Raw genomic sequence first — 20,615 nt, 5'->3', positions numbered from 1 at the left:
ACACTGACACTGACACTGACTGTTTTTATTGCACAAAAGCAATGCATTCGTGGTAAATCTGTGATGTCTCACGATTTACTTCTTGGAGGCCACTCTTTAAAGACTTTGGACTCCTGACGGTACCATCGCTGTACATATTCGAGCTGTGTATATTTGTAAAAACAACACTCGGAATTATTAAAAAGACGGTCACCACTTTGGCAAGGCTTGACCTTGCTACAAGGATATGGCCGAGGGGATAGAAATGAAATAAAGTTTGAGGTACACTAGATGTAATCGTCAGAGTTTGCTACACCAATTGCTAGGAGCTGAACACACAATGTATAACCTGAAATATATTTCTAAGTTAGACTGTGTTTTGGCGAAACCAGGCGGGGCGCACACGTAACACACGCGACGTGTTTCTATCGAAGGAGCGGAAGCGACTGGCGTCGTGTGCGCCGTTCCCGGTGTCGCGGGAATAGGAATGCTGACGTAGCTAAACGCTTATCGCTGTGCTGCCACACTCTCATTACCTAGAATCAACACAAAGCTGTACAAAAATAGCTGTTTTCCTATGGCGATCCTTGTATTTAATATGTTATCAAAACAACTTAATGATCTACCACTTAAAGAATTCAAACACAAGTTGCTCAAATGGCTTAGGGAACAATGTTTTTATTCATTGAAGGAATTTATGGAATTTAATGGTAATGGGTAATGTGACGTTAATGACTTAATAAAATTTAAAATATTATTTTTTGTACAATTGTCTAGTCTGATTTTTTGCTGACATATAATTTTGAATTTTATTTTATAATAGGTAATTGAAGTGATAGAAATTTTTAACATATTATACATAATAATATTTCATAGTATGTGGCTTTGCAAACTATGCTATTATTATTGAATTATTAATTATTAACTATTGACATTGTTTGCCTTACTGAGACATCATCCCAGCCTATATACGTCCTACTGCTGGGCACAGGTCTCCTTTCAGAACAAGAGGGCTTGGGCCATAGTTCCCACGCGGGCCCAGTGCGGATTGGGAACTTCACACGCACCATTGAATTGCTTCGCAGGTTTGTGCAGGTTTCCTCACGATGTTCTCCTTCACCGCAAAGCTCGTGGTAAATTTCAAATGTAAGTCCGCACATGAATTTCGAAAAACTCAGAGGTGCGAGCCGGGGTTTGAACCCACGAGGCCACGACCCTCTGTTTGAGAGGCGACAGGTCAAACCACTAGGCCGCGGCTTACTGAGACATAGATGTGACTAAATTGTTATTATCATTCATGCTACTGTAATTTGATTTTGATGATGATTATTTAATTTTTTAAATGTTTTAAGTAAATACCCAATTTTAAGAACCTGAATATTTACAAGCCGCAATAGCGACAGAATATGTGACACTACTTACTATTATAATATCTACTCTGCCTACCATGTTCTTGGTGAATAAAGAATTTGTTTGTTTGAAACATGTTTTTTGCCGAAATCAAAGTTTTAAATATCCTACCTCGTCAGGATCCGTCTGGGCGTGTCGGTGGTGCCGGCATGTCTGGACGTGTTCGGTGGCGACCACTACAAGGCGGTGGCGACCGGGTGGGGGGCCACGTCCTTTTTGGGAGATGTTGCCAACACGCTACAGAAGGTACGATGCAATTCAATGAACTATAAACAATAAGGTACTATGCTTAGATGAATGATTGGTCTCGCGCGCTCGCTCGACTAGATACCGCGCTACCTAAAAACAAAAGGTTCGTGAATGCGGCAACTCAATATTGTAGTGTGCGTTAGAACGGTGTAAGACAATTTGCAAGGATGCTAGTGTGCGTGACGAATTGTGTTGCCAGCTGCTCCACTGTTACTCGAGTTATTGGAAAATAAATTATTCTGTGGTTTATTAAGTTACTGGTTACAAAATGTATCTTGGGAAATACTTAGAAATGAAGAAGTAATAAGAGTGAATGTATTAATATGTTTGTGTATAGATTAGGCGTAGATTTCTTCTTTAAAAAAATGGTAGGTATGATGTAGGTTTATCATTGATCAGGCCTCACTTTTAATTAAAAAAATATATATTTAAGGACATTCAATATTAACAAGTTATTACTAAAAATTCATGGATTGAGTCACCAACTAAGAAGTTTTGCGTAGTTAAGATAACACGTTGCACCTATAGTTAAACGTAATATAATGTACAGGTTAATTAAGACTAACATAAAAAAAATGTTTACAAAGTATACATACATACATACTTACATACATGCGCTTGAAAAACATAACCCTCCTTCGGGCAGTTGGGTAAAAAGTTAACATTTCAGGAACATGGGTAGAAATACTAAAAAAATTTTTTTTTCGTTTCCCATAATATAATACCTAAGTAAATCAGCTGATTGGGCTTTTTAAATGGGAAGACATTTTTAATTTTAAGACACATTCACCCCTTAATTAAATAGTGTCGGGTAACAATTTATACACCTTCAGTGTATATAATATCACAAAGATAAACATTAAATAATATAGAACTAGGTTATGTATATATAATAATTACGTTAGATACTTAAATAAAATAAGTTATTAAAATTTATCATCATTTAATGATGATAACAATAAAATTCAATTTATTAAAATCTCAACCACGGGGAATTTGATTCTTGTGTACGCGGCAACACAGAACAGCGTTTAGGGTTCATGTTATTTTATTTGTAATTCCGAAATTATACGATATTTACTGATGGTATGTGATCCTAGTGTCCTTCTTATTCTTTGTACTATTATTTTACACAGTTTCCCTGCGCAAACTGGCATTTTACTTCGGTTTATGACCAAAATTTAACAAAACATTCGGTAAATGCACCTACGCACAGTTTGCAACGCGACTGACTCGCCTCGGGCTCGGGTACGCCGAATTCGGCGTACTATTTGTTGCCGCATTTGACAAGTACGCCGGCGGTATCTAGTCGAGCGAGCGCGCGAGACCAATCATTCATCTAAGGTACTATGCTACGTAATCCAAGCCATAAAACACACACACACAGCACACAACCTATTCACAGAACAAACAATATGTGTTAAGAAATAAGCTGTGTGAACATTTTTTAACAATTAAGTTTACTAAATAAAAAATAGGATTATAAAATTCATCGAATTGTTTTTTATTGGTTATGTTTCATTAAAGTAAATAGTTGAAACAATAATATATTTTTCTCCTGGCCGATTTCGGCTACAGCGACTACTTAAAGTATTGGACGAGAGGGCTAAGGTTGTTCGCCCGTTCTTGTGCCCTTAAATGACTGCAATAGTCTCATTCAACTTAGATTGATATGACTCACGAACTTCTAGAGAGTTTAACCGGTCCAAGTCAAAAGATGTTGGTTTGGGTGTACAAGACCTACGTGGTAGATGAAGACGCAGTTTCATTTTCGAGATAACCAGCCTATGGTCTGTCCAACAGTTTGCACCACGCATAACACGGGTAACGCAAACTTGAGAGATATACCGTCTTCGCGTGATTGCGTAAGCAATTGGCTAAGTAAAGTTTTTTGAAGAGGTGCTAAATATATTTTTCTTCGATAGTCGACGTCTTAATAATCGAGGAACTGCAGCTCTTTTATTTTTATTTCCTCTTATTAATTAGAAATATTTTTTTAAGTGGTCGATATGACGTTTGTGAGATTGAAATGGCAGACCCGTTGAGGGCTCAGTACTTAGTAGAAACAGTAAAAAAAAACGAAGCCAACTGTCACTGCTGTCACTGTCAAGTAGAATCTAACCTAAAACCGTTTTATTTGCTTTGCGATTTGGTGCGATCAGTGTGTTTTTTGGATAATTTTTAAAGACCTCTCAGCACAAACTCAGTACTTTAAAATTTGCCGCATTTCTCCACGACCTTTGCATGATAATTGGACCACGATTGGATAGTTTCGACGACTATTTTGGCTCTGCTTCTTCGACAACGCTATCTTGCACTCTCGACGACACTTGGCTTGACTTTTGGACCATATTTTCTATTTTAGCGGCTTCACCTTTCAATACGAAATGAGTGAATTTGTGCGAGCAGATTCAAGGAACTTGCCACACATGGCTATGAGTCTAGAATATTTTGACACCCAGGTCGTCTTATACTTGTCCGGTAATCTGAACAAAGTGTTGGTAATGGTCAAGTCGTATTGGGCACACAGAGTCAGGAGCATTCGTCCATTGCTGTTCATACTGCCCACACCATGTTTACCAATCACGTTTGGCCACGACTCGTGATCCTGACAACTCTCGCGTTAAAGTCGCCTAGCAATAATATTGCTCACTTGGGCGGATCTTTATAAGACATTGGCAGAGTTCTTCATAAAAACGTTCCTTGATGCTATCCTCATTCCCCATCGTTGGCGTATATGCTAATGATATTAAGGAATATGTTGAAACAATAATAATCGAGGTAAAAATACAAGGACCAAATATTATTATGAAACATTTTGTGCGAAACGAAATTCTATGAAATTTATGTCTGCTAAATTAGAGAGCACCTAAGAAAATAGATAACCCCAATTCATACACTTGCAGGTGACGCTAACGGAGTTCACAGACAGAGAATGCAGCGTCAACTACCCCGTCAAAAAGGGGTCCACCTTCAACAACACGATACAAGTCTGCTACGGAGACTACAGTAGAAAAGCTGATACTTGCCAGGTAGGAAAGAAAGAAAAAGGAAAAGAATATTCAGTGATTTGTGTGCAAAATATTCAACTTTAAAGTGTTATTTTTTTATTAAAATCGTGCATCCCCCCTCTAAAATCTAAACCGGTGGGTGGAAAAATTCAGGATGGTAGCAAGTATATCAAACTTACAGGGAAAACTATAACGGTTAAGTTTTCTTGAGAATTATTAGTAGTTTAAGAGTAAATAGCAGCCTAAGGTATAAAATATACCTAAACTTGGAATATTCCGTACAACATACGAAATCTTTAGAAGAATATTACTTATTTTTTTCGTAATGGCTACGAACCCTATTTCGGGCGTGTCCGACACGCTCTTGGACGGTTTTTTAGTGGTTTCAATCATAATTACATCTCCGAAACTGAAATACCACATTGTGATTAATTTGATTTATTATTTTTATCACGTCCCTTTAACACGTCCTAGCTTATTTGCCATCTACTGTCATTGTGCCTTATCTACTCTCCAATGGTGCAGCGTGTCCAGCCAAGTTAATTACTGTTGTTTAATATGCTTTGGTTTCCAGGGCGACAGCGGCGGCCCCTTGACCATCCTCAACCACCGCCTCCACTGCATGTACACTGTGGTCGGGATCACTTCCATTGGCGTAAACTGTGGTACTCCCGGCCAGCCCGGCTGGTACACCAAGGTCTCCCACTACGTGCCCTGGATTGAGAGCATAGTGTGGCCTTAACGGATTTCAATAAATCTTGTGATGACTATTGACTTTTTTTTTGTACTCTACACACTTCAATCTTCATCAGCCGGAAGACGTCCACTGTTCAACCAAACAATTGGGATGTCCCAATTTTTGACAACATATAATAAATCGAAAACCATTTGGAGAAATAGGCTTTGTGAAGCGTTTTCAGAAATCAGATTCCAAAAATGTGATAAACTGAATTAAAATAAACAAAATTTAAGTAATGACCCGCATTTGACCCCTGCAGTGTCTCGTCACAAAGGTTATACAGCAGGTCTACACTCGTAAGCAAATTGACAATTTGAAATGTTCCTCTCCTGCTTATAATAGCAAAGAGTGACAAAGATAGAAATTTAATCACATGATGCGCACCCGGCCTTAAACAGTTGTCATTTATCGTAAAGTCCGAAATGTATAAGAGTATTTCCAATGTATTTTTACAAATTAAATTATTAAATTACTACGTTACAAGTAAATACTATTTAAATATCAGATTTTAATAAAAAAATATATATTCACTATCACACCATTAAATAAACATAGGAATAATCGAAGCTAAAAGAAGAGAAATAAAAAAGTTTTTTGTCATGGTTCATTTAGAACCTAAGCCGTGCTTGAATTATTGTCAAATTGTAATGCCACAGATTATGTTATGTACTTAGATGAATGATTGGTCTCGCGCGCTCGCTCGACTAGATACCGCCGGCGTACTTGTCAAATGCGGCAGCAAATAGTACGCCGAAATCGGCGTACCTGAGCCCGAGGCGAGTCAGTCGCTTTGCAAGCTGTGCGTAATGTGCATGTCCCGAATTTTGTTAAATTTTGGTCATAAACCGAAGTAAAATGCCAGTTTTCGCAGTGAAACTGTTTAAAAATAATACTACAAGAAATAAGAAGGACACTGGGATCACATACCATCAGTAAATATCGTATAATTTCGAAATTACAAAATAAAATAACATGAACCCTAAACGCCATTCTGTGTTGCCGCGTACACAAGAATCAAATTCCCCGTGGTTGAGATTTTAATAAATTGAATTTTATTGTTATCATCATTAAATGATGATAAATTTTAATAACTTATTTTATTTAAGTATCTAACGTAATTATTATATATACATAACCTAGTTCTATATTATTTAATGTTTATCTTTGTGATATTATACACTGAAGGTGTATAAATTGTTACCCGACACTATTTAATTAAGGGGTGAATGTGTCTTAAAATTAAAAATGTTTTTCGTCTTCCCAGTCAAAAGCCCGATCAGCTGATTTACTTAGGTATTACGGGAATGGAAAATTTTTTTTTTCGTATTTCTACCCATTTTCCTGAAATGTTAACTTTTTACCCGACTGCCCGAAGGAGGGTTATGTTTTTCAAGCGTATGTATGTAAGTATGTATGTATGCATGTATGTATGTATGCATGTACCTATGTATGTATATTTTGTAAACAATTATTTTTATTTTAGTCTTAATTAACCTGTACATTATATTAGGTGTTAAGTACGCAAAACTTCTTAGTTGGTGACTCAGTCCATGAATTTTCAGTAATAATTTGTAAATATTGAATGTCCTTAAATATATATATTTTTTAATTAAAAGTGAGGCCTGATCATTGATATACCTACATCATACCTACCATTTATTTAAAGAAGAAACCTACGCCTAACCTATACACAAACATATTAATACATTCACTCTTAATTACTTCTTAATTTCTAAGTATTTCCCAAGATACATTTTGTAACCAGTAACTTAATAGACCACAGAATAATTTATTTTCCCAATAATTCGGGTAACAGTGGAGCAGCTGGCAACACAATTCGTCACGCACACTAGCATCCTTGCAAATTGTCTTACACCGTTCTTACGCACACTACAATATTGAGTTGCCGCATTCACGAATGTTTTGTTTTTAGTTAGCGCGGTATCTAGTCGAGCGAGCGCGCGAGACCAATCATTCATCTAAGGTTATGTACTACCTGAATTTTTCTAGGCAATGGAACGTGGCTGTCTCACTGTGACGTCATCCAGCGTATTTCGTAAAAAAAAATAAAAAAAAAATACTCATCCAAATTCAAAATCAATGAAAATGGTATCTTAAAATATCCTATTCTTTCCAAAAATAAAATAAAAATTATAGCTTATTTTTTTTGGTGCATCCCAATTCAACAAATATCGTTTTGGTTTCATTTGTCTGAAAATTAATTTCGAATTCTTACGATTAGGCATTTTATGTTTTGCCTTTTTAATCATTCGACACATTTTTACTTTTCTTAAATCTCATTTGTCCATAATAGTTATCCGATGTGACGTTTCGGTTTAATAATCAGTACCTGGGCAACCGAGCTTTGCTCGGGCTAAAACTCGACAGTAAGCGTTTTCCCAGGGATAAGACCAAGCTAGATCGATTTGTCATCTCCGAAAACCCCTGAAATATATATACATATATACAAGAATTGGTCGTTTAAAGGTATTATATATATATATACTTTGTGAAATGGTTCTGAAACAGAAATGAACAAGCACGTGTTTCACTGTTTTTGGAAATTCTACCTCTAAGGGGTAAAAAGGAGGGAGGAAGTTAGTACAGAAAATTTTTAATGTAGTAATATGATGAATGTGCGTGTAGTGTTAAAGACAAATGAAAGAACACTAATGTAATAGGCTTTGGAAACTACGGAGGTGGAAAGGGGGGGGGTAGAAGGAAACTTTTATTTTAGGGTTAGAATTATGAAACTTAATGAACATTGAAGACAAGAGAAATAAAAGAACACGTTTTAACTACCTCAATTCTCTTATTTCACATTTTTTGATAATTCTACCTCTAAAGAGTTTAAAAGGGGGGTGGGAGGTTGTGAGATTTTGATTCTGAAATTTTGTGAATAACTCTTGAACAGAATTAAGAGAATTCGTGATTCACCCCTTGAAAATTTCTACACAAGGGAACAAAAAGGGGAATGAAAATTTGTACAAGGAAAACGTTTACTTTTTTAAGTTAGGATTACGAAATCTAGAGAAATCTTTCTTCAAATCAAATAAAAGAAAGAACATCTCACATTTTTTAATAATTCTACCCCTAGAGGGCTTAAAAGGGGGATGGAAGTCTGCATTAGAATAAATGTTATTTTTGAAGTTGTGATTCTTAAACTAAATGAACTACTCGCGAATATAATAAGAGAATACGAGATTAACTATTTTTAAAAATTTTACCGCTGAGGGGGTAAAAAGGGAGATGGATAGTTGTACAAGAAAATCTTTATTTTTTATGTTATGATTATGAAACTTTGCGAATAAATTCGTGAAGAGAAATAAAAGATGTAACAGATGTTTTCTTTGGTATTCCCTTGACTTGTCTATTTTTTTTGCCTAATTTCACTATGTCTAACAACTTTTACTGTAATGAATAGTTTGTCTAAAGTCGATTTGCATAATTTCATTATTCATAATTTTTATTTTGTCGAATTTTCATTTTTAATAAATGATCATTTGCATAATTCTTGTTCAGTCGAATATTATTTTATCTAAAACTCACATTGTCGATTCTTATTTTAACTAATCATCATATAGCCGAATAACGTTTTAACTAATATCATTGTTTTGTCTATTATTATTTTATCGAAAACTCACTTCCTCGGTTCTTATTTTAACTAATCATCATGAAGCCGAATAAAGTTTTAACTAACATTAGATTGTCTTATGTTGAATTATCATAATATTTGTTTTGCTTACCAAAGTCATGCCTAAATGTGGTACCTAAATGTTAGTTATAAAATAAGGTCTATTATAGGTAGGTTGAAATTGAAATAAATTAATCCATATATTCTACTATTTTTTTATTCGGTTCAAGCAAATAACAATACTAAACAGACAGGGAATAGGTACGACGACGAGCGAAGCGAGGAGGAGCGTTCGGTAGAACTGCGAGCCTACAACGACTTTTTTTTATAATACTACACTTTTTAGAGTTAACCAACGATATCGCAATGTATTCGGATTAACCGTAATTAGAATCAATAAAATTATGCGATATGTATGTTAGACAAAATATAATTATGTCATGCGAACTTTATACGAAATAAGTTTATAAAAAATGAAATTATGCTACATGTATGTTAGACAAAAAATAATTATGTCAGTCAAACGTTATACGAAATAAGTTTATACAAAATGAAATTATGGGACATTTATGTTAGTCAAAATATAATTATGTCAGTCAAACATTATATTAAATGAGTTTATGCAAAATGAAAATGAGGTAAATTAAATTTAGGCGAAACAAAATTATGAAAAGTAAGTTGTATATAAAAAAAATTACTCACTAAAATGAAAGTTAGGTAACATGAAACATAAGCTTAAGTAATATTAGTTTATCTAACATTAGGCAAAAAGTTGTTAGGCAAAACAAGGTACGACCGTTTTCTTTGTTAAGATTAGATAGAGATTTTCCTTCGAAACTCCACACTTGAATACACATATTTACTTGAAATTTGGAATATATTGTGCCTTAATAGGTGTAGACGCGCACTAAAAAAGGATTTTTTGATTTCTCAAGGGATAGGGAATAATTGGGAGTTTATTTTTCGTTTCAAAGTGGCCCAACTCCGTTAATTTAATTAGCAGGACATTATAATACGTAAAATCTTGAATTTTTCTTGCTTTTCACGTGAAACTATAGAACATTTTCGTAAAGAGCTTAAAAGAAAATAGCTGTCCCTTACGCCGTGACATCGGGTGTCATAGCCCCTTCACCCATAACCGTAAATAAATAAATAATGTAGTACGATTTTTGGTCTTATAGGACATTTTATTTTATTTTGCTACATATTGGACGTAAGTTCCTGTAGAAAATTAAAAAATAATAGTGAATTAACTCAAGAACCACTTTAATTATTTAAAATAACAAGCGCAAAAGCATAATTTGCACGTCCCTTAAAAAATATGTAATTTGTAACATTTTTTAAATAGACATTATAAGTTAAAAGTTAAATAAAATCAAATAAATTTATAACGTTTTAACTTTCGTGATTCTCTCATAGTCAAATACACAACGGGACTTATCAGCTCACACACGAGTAATATTTACCTCGACGTTTCGGCAAATTGCAGTGGCCGTGGTCACGAGTGGACTGAAGTGTGGGTGTCAAGTCTGCTAGCAGCGCGAGTCCTTCGAACTACCGCACTTGATCACTAATAGTACCAGCACTCGTATCACGAACTACCGCAATTGGGATTTTTATTTGTCACCCCATCACACCGACTCACAAACTCATCCGACGTCGACACTTATTAATAAGGATTCCACGAAGATGAAAGCTTATATCCATCGTCCCGGTTGACATTTTATGCTTTTTTATTTCAACGTACCATTCTTGAGTAGAAATGACGTTCCGTGGACAGAATTTTGGGATTGTGAAGCTCAATCCAGTGGTTTGGTCTGACTCCACAAATGCTCGGCTATGGCTGACTTGTTTGTTTATAGCTGAGAGGGTCAAGGAAGATATTGCAGCTGTTAAAATCGCCAAGTAAATAAGTTTTTATCCGGAAAATAGCATAGTTCCGGGGGTAGCGATAAACGAACTGATGATGTTGTTGATGACGATGATGATGAAATGATTTTCACTACCACCATGGCGTACTAACTCTGCTTGCTTGCATTATTGCTCACATGCTTGCTTGCTTGCTTGCATGCTTGCTTGCATGTTTGATTGCATGCTTGCTTGCACTATTTCTTGCACATTTGGGAGTATTCTTGCTTGATTTGTTGTTTGCATGCATGCTTGCCTTCTGGCTTCACGCTTGCTTGCATGCTGCTTGCACTATTTATGCTTCCTCTAACACACTGATTGCAGCTGTGAGGGAGTGGGACGCCAGCCCGCTTCATGAGCGCTGGAGGAGATACCATAGACCGGTCATCGCGGATCGGGGTAACCCGCGATGTTCATCTAACCCAGGCCGATAAAATTGCATGTTTGTTGATTTGATTGACAAAATTGCATGCTCACTTGCAAGCTTGCTTAGGTGGTTGCTTACATGCTTGCTTGCTTGCATGCTTTCTTGCACGCTTGCTTGCACTATTTCTTTGCACATTTGGGAGTATGCTTGCTTGAGTTGTTGTTTCAATCACTACAAGTTCTAAAAACCATCTGTTTTGATGCTCCTACGACCTAACATTAACAAGGTATTTTAATGAACTAAAAGAAGCAAGCAAGGTATTTTACTTTAAGTGCCCCTTACACCCATAAAGTAACCTCAATTTTTAAAATGTCTGTTTGTTACTGTCCCTTACGACTAACAATTTACTCTAGTTTTAGCTTTTGATGTCCCTTACGCCCATAAGAGTATCCTTATTTTATAAGTTGCTGTTGTTTAATGCCTTACGACGTACCAATTACACCTTTTTTTAAATGTCTGTTTGCTACTGCCCTTACGACGACAATTTACTCTAGCTCTTGCTTTTTATACCCCTTACGCCATAAAAGTATTTATTATTTTATAATTGCTGTTTTTAATGTCCCTTACGACGTTCCGATTATACATTTTTAACCCTCAACATACATAATTAATTATACAGGCAATTATTATTATGTATGCATCATCATCTCGGCCTATATACGTCCACTGCTGGGCACAGGCTCCTTTATTAGGATCTGTCAGGACAGCTTAAAATAAACAAAGTAGCTAAGAGAAATTTACCTCAACATCCTTGACTGAAATTCCATTACGGAAATGTTAGCTCGACGTCAAGCCATTAGGGGATCCATCAACTTAATCTTCTTTTTTTTGTTTTGCTTTTGGCATCTTATAAAAAAATACGCGCGTTGACAAAGAACAAACGTAGGCAATCAAATACGTCCTCCGTGTTTGACGTGTCTGACACGACTGACGAATGTGCAATGCGCAAACGCTCGGCGCGTGGAAGGTAGGTAGACGCGTTAGTATTTTGATGTTAGGTACAAGAAATAGGTACAGGCGGTAAGGTTACGCCCAACAACTTCTTGCTTTTTATCTTATTCGTTATAAAATGTTGGGGTGTAAAGGGCAATGAAACAATAATTGACCCATACGCCCTTTTATTATATTTGTTGGGTTTTTTTTAACGACATGAGCCGAGTCGTAAAGGACATATGAGACTGCTACAGCCCCTTACGACCCAAATATTAAAAAAATAATACATTTACGCCATTTTTCAGCTCAAATATTTTATATCATGTCCCTTAAGCTATTTTATTTTAAAATAATAAATGTTGATAACAGCAAAAGTAAGGGGCGTATCGTAACTTGAATAATACCAATCGACAGAGAAAAAAAACTCTAATTTTCTATGTTTAAAAGTGATTTTCGGTATTTTGTCCCTTACGCCAATTGAGACTTCCACCATCGATATGCCTTAATAGGTGTAGACGCGCACTAAAAAAGGATTTTTTGATATTCTCAAGGGATAGGGAATAATTGGGATTTATATTTTCGTTTCAAAGTGGCCCTAACTCCGTAATTATAATTAGCAGATAGTTACTTTAAATTTGCCATGCAGGTCGGTTATACTAATAAGTAAAAACTGTTTCAGATATTTCCGGAATTCCACGGGATAAAACAATATAGAGGATTTTATATATTAACTGAACCAGAAAACGCACAAACTAAAATAATAAAACTAGATTATTAAAATATTATGTTAATCTGGTGACAACACAATAATCTGGCAGTGACGTCTTAAAAGTACGGCCAGGATCGTTTCCGTAGGAGGGAACTCTTCAGAAGTTACCGGCACACACAAGAAACTTTGCATGATTGTTCAATTTCAAGGACAATGCATTTATATCATAGATACTACCTGATGCTGTGGCCAGGGTCGTCTGGTCATAAGAGAACTCCACAAAGGTTGACAGCATCGATACGAAATTTAAGAAATTTAAAGGAAATATTTAAATTTTGTTTGTTGAGGGTGTTCGCGCCGTCGCATCTCTCATCGAAGCCCGAGCGTGACCAATCCCAGAGCCTGCGCCGCGCATGCGCGGGCGTGTCGGCGCGACGACACCCCGGCGTCACGCGCCGTCTCTCTCGCACTTCTCTGCGCGACACTTACGAACGCTCGTGTCCTAAATAATGACTAAAAACTTAAAGACTTGTATATTTTTTCTAATGGTAATTAAACCATATTTATAATAAAAAACTTATTTCATTCTATGCCTCAACATAGAAAATGGGGACCGTGACAGGACACGAGCGCGTATCCCTCCCACGTTCCAGGCTCGCCGTAAAAAACTCGCCGATCGCCATCTTGGGGCGTCGGCGGTTTGGTGGAAGACTCGGAAGAAGAGGCGACGCAGTCTAGCAGCCGTGGCGCGCTGTGAAGCCGGGCGAGCAAGAGAAGTACTTGGCGTTGGCGCTGGCGTTGGTGCAGCGAAGAAACCCGGCCAGAAGCGGCTGCGCGCTTCAGCGGCGACGCGCGCCGCAGCGCCCCCAGCTGAGTCCAACCAGGAACGTGCCGTGAGCCCATCATCCCTTACCCATTTAACTTAACTTTTGCCCATTTAATTTACATATAGTTGTATAGTTTGTACGACCAGATGGCTTAGTGGTTAGAGAACCTGACTACGAAGCTTGAGGTCCCGGGTTCGATTCCCGTGTCGGGCAGATATTTATGAAAATACGAATGTTTGTTCTCGGGTCTTGGGTGTTTAATATGTATTTAAGTATGTATCTATCTATATAATTATATTTATCCGTTGCTTAGTACCCATAACACAAGCTTTGCTAAGCTTACTTTGGGACTAGGTAAATTGGTGTGAATTGTCCCCTGATATTTATTTATTTATTTATTTATTTGCCCACAGTCATACATGCTCACTGACCTTTGACCTTTTAACTTAACCTCATAACTTTTTTCTCACTTCTGTTTGGCTGAGTTTTGAGTACAGTCTACGGATCATGATCGTGTTATACCGGGTTATAGCTAAATAATTAAGTGCCTTAATTATTACCTACAGCTCAGCGATTGCTGCGTGTTGTATTTATTTGCACCGCTTGATTTAATTCAGGCCAATATTGTACCTAAATAAGCCTTCTTCTTTGTGGCAATTTTTGTTTTCTCTTTTAATTTTCAAATGCCACTATTGGCAAACTAAAAAACCTAATAATAACGTAAGGCTAAAGTGTCTGTGGATACCGCGTACCGATTTAGGTACTTTGTTTGTTAACCAGTGAGAAACTTTTCGCTTCCTAAATAATTTATTTTCAAACCGAACCTGTGTCATTAGCTGCATATTATTTAACTTCTGTTAATTTAACTATCTGATTTAGTTGCAAGCCCTATCTTTCCTTTCTCAATTCGAGCAGTGTTATTGTATCATCTTTATTTTCGCCATTTGCAATTATCTTCGCTTAGAGCTGGTCCGAGGTACTGGGGCTACATATATCCCGTCCAGATGATGCTGCGCGTTTCGCAAATCGCGCGTAAATCGCGTGCAATGAGCGCGACTCTCGACTCGCACGTACTTCGCGCGAGCGCCGCGCGAGTTGAGATACCCAGACCCATTGCTGCGTCCTACACGCGCGACTCATGCGAGTGGACGTATAGATTTTATATTTTTATTGTAAAACGCGTCATCTGGACGCAACATAAAATGAAACGCGCGAGTCCACTCGCGCGTAAATCGCCTCATCTGGACAAGCTCTTACACTTTCAGCAGCGCTGCTTGCGCTGCGGGCGGGCGCCGCCACGCGCCGCGCAGCCGGTTACATTCGGGCCCGCGCGCTCAGCACTACACGCGCGCGCTCGGCCTGCTTCGTGTATCTCCGCCGCTTCAGCAAATCAGCAGGCGCCGTGTTGCTGTTATGAATAAGGAGCGTAAGCCGTTTTGCCAATTGCTAACTTAACTCATTTTGTTTACTTACGTGGTTTGCTATTGTTTTTTATTGTGTTGATTATAAAAGTCTTTACTGTTTTTCCCATCGAAAAATACAATTAAACACGATGGATGCAAAAACAGAGGCTCAACTTAATGAATTAATAAGTAAACGCAGTTCCATGAAGGGACAAGTTACTAAATTTAGTAACTATTTGTCAACTCTCGATGATGACAAACCACTTAGTGATTTAAAGGCTAATGAGTTAACTTTAAAATGAAATAAAATCATTGACTTGGCCACGCGTTTTGATGAGCTGCAAATGTCCATTGAAGTTATAAATAATAGTAGTCTTGATAGCGAGCTCAAGGAACGTGAAGTGTTCGAGGATAAAATTCATTTATTAATTGCAACTGCACAGTGTACCCTTGACAAGGTTCAGGCCTCCAAGGCGAAATCAGATCAACCATCGTTGCAGACTTGTGCTACAAATTGTAATAATGATTCAATGGGGTTTCAATTACCTCAAATAAAGATTGCCAAGTTTGATGGTTCATATTATAAATGGATGGAATTTAAGGACATTTATGAATCTCTAATACATACGAATGATAGAATTAAAGTTGTGCATAAATTCCACTATTTAAATTCGTACTTGGAGGGCGAAGCCTCTCGAGTAATTTCGAATCTCGAAGTCTCTGCGGCTAACTACCCTGAGGCTTGGGAACTATTATGCGAAAGGTATGGTAACAAACGACAATTGATTACTAACCACTTAAATTCATTGCTCAATTTTGATGTGATTCGGCGTGAATCCGATAAGGCCTTACGCGCCTCCACCTCCGGGCGCTTGAGACCCTTGGTCTTCCTACACAGCACTGGGATGCAATCCTTATTCACTTATTAGCAGCCAAGCTAGATCCTAACTCTTCTGTAAAATGGGAGGAATACCGAAGTGATCTTAAGGATTGGCCCACTCTAAAAGACTTTAAAGACTTCCTAAAAAATCGTGCGGATATAGGTACTAGAAACTCTGTATCAATCTAAATCCATTAACAAACCGGAAGTTCTGAATAATAAAGCTCCTTCTAAGCAGGATAAAAGCGTGAAAATATTTGTAATTTCAGCCAAGCAAAATGACGACAAAGGCCGGCCGTGCGTCGTGTGCCGCGGCGATCACTGCGTGTACGACTGTCCTGTCTTCAGGCAGCTCTCTGTTGACGAGAGATGGGCGCGGGTCAACGGCCTCCAGCTGTGCCACGTCTGCTTGCGAGCGGACCATGAGTCGCGTCGGTGCAAACTGAGCGGCTGTAGTGTATGTAAGAGACGTCACAACACATACCTACACACACACACGACACAACATACAAACACAACTAACCCTACGTCTAGTAGTGCTAGCATGGACCAGGTCATTCACCCGATTCACGATTCCTAACAGTGCAGAGGTACCTCCTACTTCCACTGCTAATTCTTCGCTGTCCAGCAGTGAGGTTCTGCTGTCCACAGCCTTAATTGATGTAATTAATCCTTGCAACAATAGGATAGAAACTGTAAAGGCTTTGCTTGATTGCGGGAGTCAATCATCATATATGAGTGATAGTTTAAAGCAACGTTTGCAACTTCCCTCTCAGCCTCTAATTGCCACAACCATTTTAGGTATTGGTAATACTCCACTTAAATGTACGCCAGGACGTTGTTCAACACAAATACATTCAAAGATAAATGATTTTAATACTAAAGTAGACTTCCTGGTTCTTGGCCAAATAACTGATAACTAACCAAAAAAATATTTTGACTTGACCCAATTAAACATACCAGCTAATATACAATGAGGGCTATCGCGTATGAATTTTCCACTAGAGGCGCTAGTGTAGCGTGAGGTTTCCGAAATGTCAAATCTCATAGTTTTTGGGTGAGCTACGCGGATTTATTTATAATTAGAATAATTTTGTGAATATTTTGCAATATCTGAAATTAATTATGGCAAATATACGTTCCGGGGCAATGAATGTCTGTGTTTTGAGACAGTTTTGTCTTTCGGAAACCTTTTTCCTCCCTTTTTTCCGAACAAAACGGGGACTATGCAACACTGTGGCGTGCTCGATATTTTTATGGTACGGTTTTAAGGTGTATTAAATATGATTTTAATCTAAACTTTGTTTTCACACCCGTAATAACAGACCTTGAAAGCCATACTTAAAAACCTCACGCAACAGTGCGCCATCTAGTGAGACAAAAAACGATAGCCCTCATTGGCTGATCCGACATTTAATGTTCCGTCCCACATCGATGTATTATTAGGAGCTGATATTTCTTGGCACATTGTGGGCGGCGAACAAAAAACCCTAAACAACAACTGCACAAGGCTAATTTCATCAAAATTGGGTTATCTAATCGCTGGCCCAGTGGTCAGTGCTAGTGTCAGTTTAAATCCTGACACTACACGAAGCAACCTTTCAATATCTGATTTATCTGCCCAAATTTCAAGATTCTGGGAGACAGAAGAGTTACCGTTTGAGGCGGACTCTCGTTACGGGGACCCGATTGCCTCGAACCCCATAGAAACTCATTTTGTGGAAAACACTTACCGTCAGCCAGATGGTGGATTTGTAGTCCGAATGCCCCTGATTGACAGCCCAGATTGTTTAGACAGCTCTTACCATATGGCCAAAAAACGTTTGCGGGTGCGCATCATGTGATTAAAGTTCTATCTTTGTCATATCTAGTTAAACATATAAAGTTTTATTTGCATAGTTGCATTGTTTTAATTGTATTGTTTCAATTGTATACTTACTTAAAATTTTATTGATATCTAAAAAAAATTCGTCACTGACTCATGATGATCATCAAAATCCTTAGGGTACCTATTGATTGAACCGATTGAACACTGAATAAAATAAGCATTTGTTGTCTAAAAAATGGTTTTATTAATAAAACATAACACCATTACAAATACTTATCGTTCAATAAAATATAATTATATGAAAACGTCTCTTTACATCTGCAGGGCTACTACGAAACTCGAAACTCGAAGTTCGTATCGTACCGTCCCTCTCGCTCTCGTATTAAATAGTATAGGTGACAGAAGGACCGCACGACACAAACTTCGAGTAACGAGTTTCGAAGTAGCCCTGCTGTATCTTCTATCGTTGGGTTTTAGTTTTTTTTATACATTCTATGACATACACAATTCGTACACTTGCAGGTGACGCTGACGAAGTTCACAGACACAGAGTGCGGCGACCGCTACCCGTCAACCGTTATGGGGCAACCTTTTAACTCCACGATACAACTCTGCTATGGAGACTACAATAGAACCGCTGATACTTGCCAGGTATTTAGGTCAAGCTAAATTAAACTGACTGAGTTTCCACCAAGTACGAGTATACTCTAATAATTAGTAGTTTGAAAAAAGAATCGGTGTGTTGCGTGCGAGTAGGGCAAATGTACTGTTTGTGGCCACTGTACCGTTTATGGCCATTTATTGTTTAAATATACGTTTGAAATAAATTTATATTAATAAAACATTACAAACTCTATTCGTTTCAGTGTAAACTTTTGAAAACTCACTAAACATATTGTTTTAATACTAAGTATATTACTTTTATATTTACTTCAAATGTCAACAGAACTGGCCACAAATGGTCTTAAGTTGGCCAAAACCGGTACTTCTGCCGTACACAGTCAGTAGTAGCGGCTGGTAGTGCGGCGCTCCACTTCGGCCTCACCGCACCCCGTTTATTTAAAAAACCAGCCAAGTGCGAGTCGGACTCGCGCACGAAGGGTTCCGTATCCGCACTATTACCCATCTATACCACATTAGACATTACCAAAAAAAACGGCAAAAAAATCCAAGTTTTTGTATGGGAGCCCCCTTTAAATATTTATTTTATTTTAATTTAACGAGGTATTTATTTTATAAGTGATAAAAATGTAATCACTAGTTATTTAATAACTAAAGATTCTGAGAATATTTCAAGGGTCTAACTGTTGCCGTTATTAATATCAAGCAAGAAAACGGCAACACAATCACGTTTGTTGTGTGGGAGCCCGCCTTAAATATTTATTTTAATCTGTTTTTAGTATTTGTTGTTATAGTGGCATCAGTCATAATCTGTGAAAATTTCAAGTGTCTAACTATTACGACTTAAGAGATCTATAGAGCTCTGTCACAGACGGACGGACAGACAGACAAACAGCGGAGTCTCAGTACCATTCGGTTCCATTGGCACCCTTTGGGCACGGAACCCTAAACATGCCCGCTACACGCCTTCGCACCGCATCCTTACACCGCTCAGCTAACTTGTACATCTCAGGTGGAGACGCAGCCTTTGCGAAGGCGCGGTCTACACCCTGTAGAAAAAAAGGAGATATTAATGATGTCACTGTTGTTTCAAATTGCTTTGGTGTCCAGGGCGACAGCGGCGGCCCCTTGACCATCCTCAACCGCCGCCTTCACTGCATGTACGCTGTGGTCGGGATCACCTCCTATGGCGTGGGCTGTGGTATCCCCCGGCCAACCCACCTGGTACACCAAGATCTCCCACTACGTGCCCTGGATTGAGAGCATATTATGGCCTTAGGGGCTTCAATAAATCTTGTGATAGTTTTTAACCGTTTTTTTTTCACCCTACACCCACCACGGAATTAGGTTTCGGGTCATTACGGCTTCATTTGGTTTCCCCTTTTTATCAATAAGTACTCCAGATCTCAAAATTAGAGCTTAGTGCCAGAATACCTAAATCCCAGAATGCCTAATTGATTTTCTCATACATAACACCGGATTCTTAATATTTCTGTATTTTAAAACGCTAAGTCTCACAATGATCACGCGTTACAACACCTTCATCTCAAAACACCATTATGTTCAAAACAATCAAATAGCAGATTACTTAAAAAGCCCAGTTCCTTTCTGTAGAATTGCGTTATTATCTTCTGTAAGTACATTCAATTTAATTTAATTGAATTCGCGCGTCTTGATACTGCGAAATTTTGATTCTGAATGAATTTTCAGCTAAAATTATATTGAAGTGTCGACGCATCTATGATTCGTTATTATTCGGAAATGTACATTGAAATATTTGGGCACTTCAGGAATATGACGTTTTAGGTCAATGTCATTACTACTTTCGATCATTTTAGGGGGAGTCTCTGACCATTTAAATTTATGGTTCTTATGGTTCTTTAAATCCATGGTTCGATTCTACTGACTACTAACTGACTACCTGTAACAGAGCTATTTTTATTCTGCATTTTTTTTAATATGATCACTATTGTGTGTGTTAATTTCATTTTTTTTTCATACAGATTAAATGTTATTTTGAATGTATGCGAAACAATAGGTACAACATGAACAGTACG

General features: G+C 37.7%; 2 protein-coding genes and 1 long non-coding RNA gene across 3 annotated transcripts in view; 2 read left to right on the top strand and 1 right to left on the bottom strand.

Moving 5' to 3' along the window:
• The window catches only part of LOC141443003 (prostasin-like), a 431,412-nt gene that overhangs the window by 124,499 nt on the left and 286,298 nt on the right, over positions 1–20,615 (bottom strand). The gene's annotated exons all lie outside the window — the stretch shown is intronic.
• Positions 1,491–5,419, top strand: LOC141443016 (uncharacterized). Its single transcript, XR_012453000.1, has 3 exons — positions 1,491–1,635; positions 4,545–4,670; positions 5,224–5,419. It is a non-coding gene; the product is annotated as an uncharacterized lncRNA (long non-coding RNA).
• Positions 15,160–19,818, top strand: LOC141443029 (transmembrane protease serine 12-like). Its single transcript, XM_074108248.1, has 3 exons — positions 15,160–16,566; positions 18,460–18,588; positions 19,669–19,818. The coding sequence occupies exons 2-3, from the start codon at positions 18,517–18,519 to the stop codon at positions 19,816–19,818; spliced, it is 222 nt and encodes a 73-aa protein (XP_073964349.1). The 5' UTR covers positions 15,160–16,566; positions 18,460–18,516.

The sequence above is a fragment of the Choristoneura fumiferana genome, chromosome 26 (genome assembly GCF_025370935.1).
Source record: "Choristoneura fumiferana chromosome 26, NRCan_CFum_1, whole genome shotgun sequence".
In the NCBI taxonomy this organism is placed as follows: domain Eukaryota; kingdom Metazoa; phylum Arthropoda; class Insecta; order Lepidoptera; family Tortricidae; genus Choristoneura; species Choristoneura fumiferana.
Note: the sequence above shows the minus strand (reverse complement) of the source record. Positions and strands in the feature narration are given on the sequence as shown.

Excerpts from the sequence above, each read along its gene's own strand:
- LOC141443029 (XM_074108248.1), top strand. The coding sequence starts at position 18,517 with ATGGGGCAACCTTTTAACTCCACGATACAACTCTGCTATGGAGACTAC. Across the intron at positions 18,589-19,668 it reads GAACCGCTGATACTTGCCAG|GGCGACAGCGGCGGCCCCTT; the intron begins GTATTTAGGTCA and ends TTTGGTGTCCAG.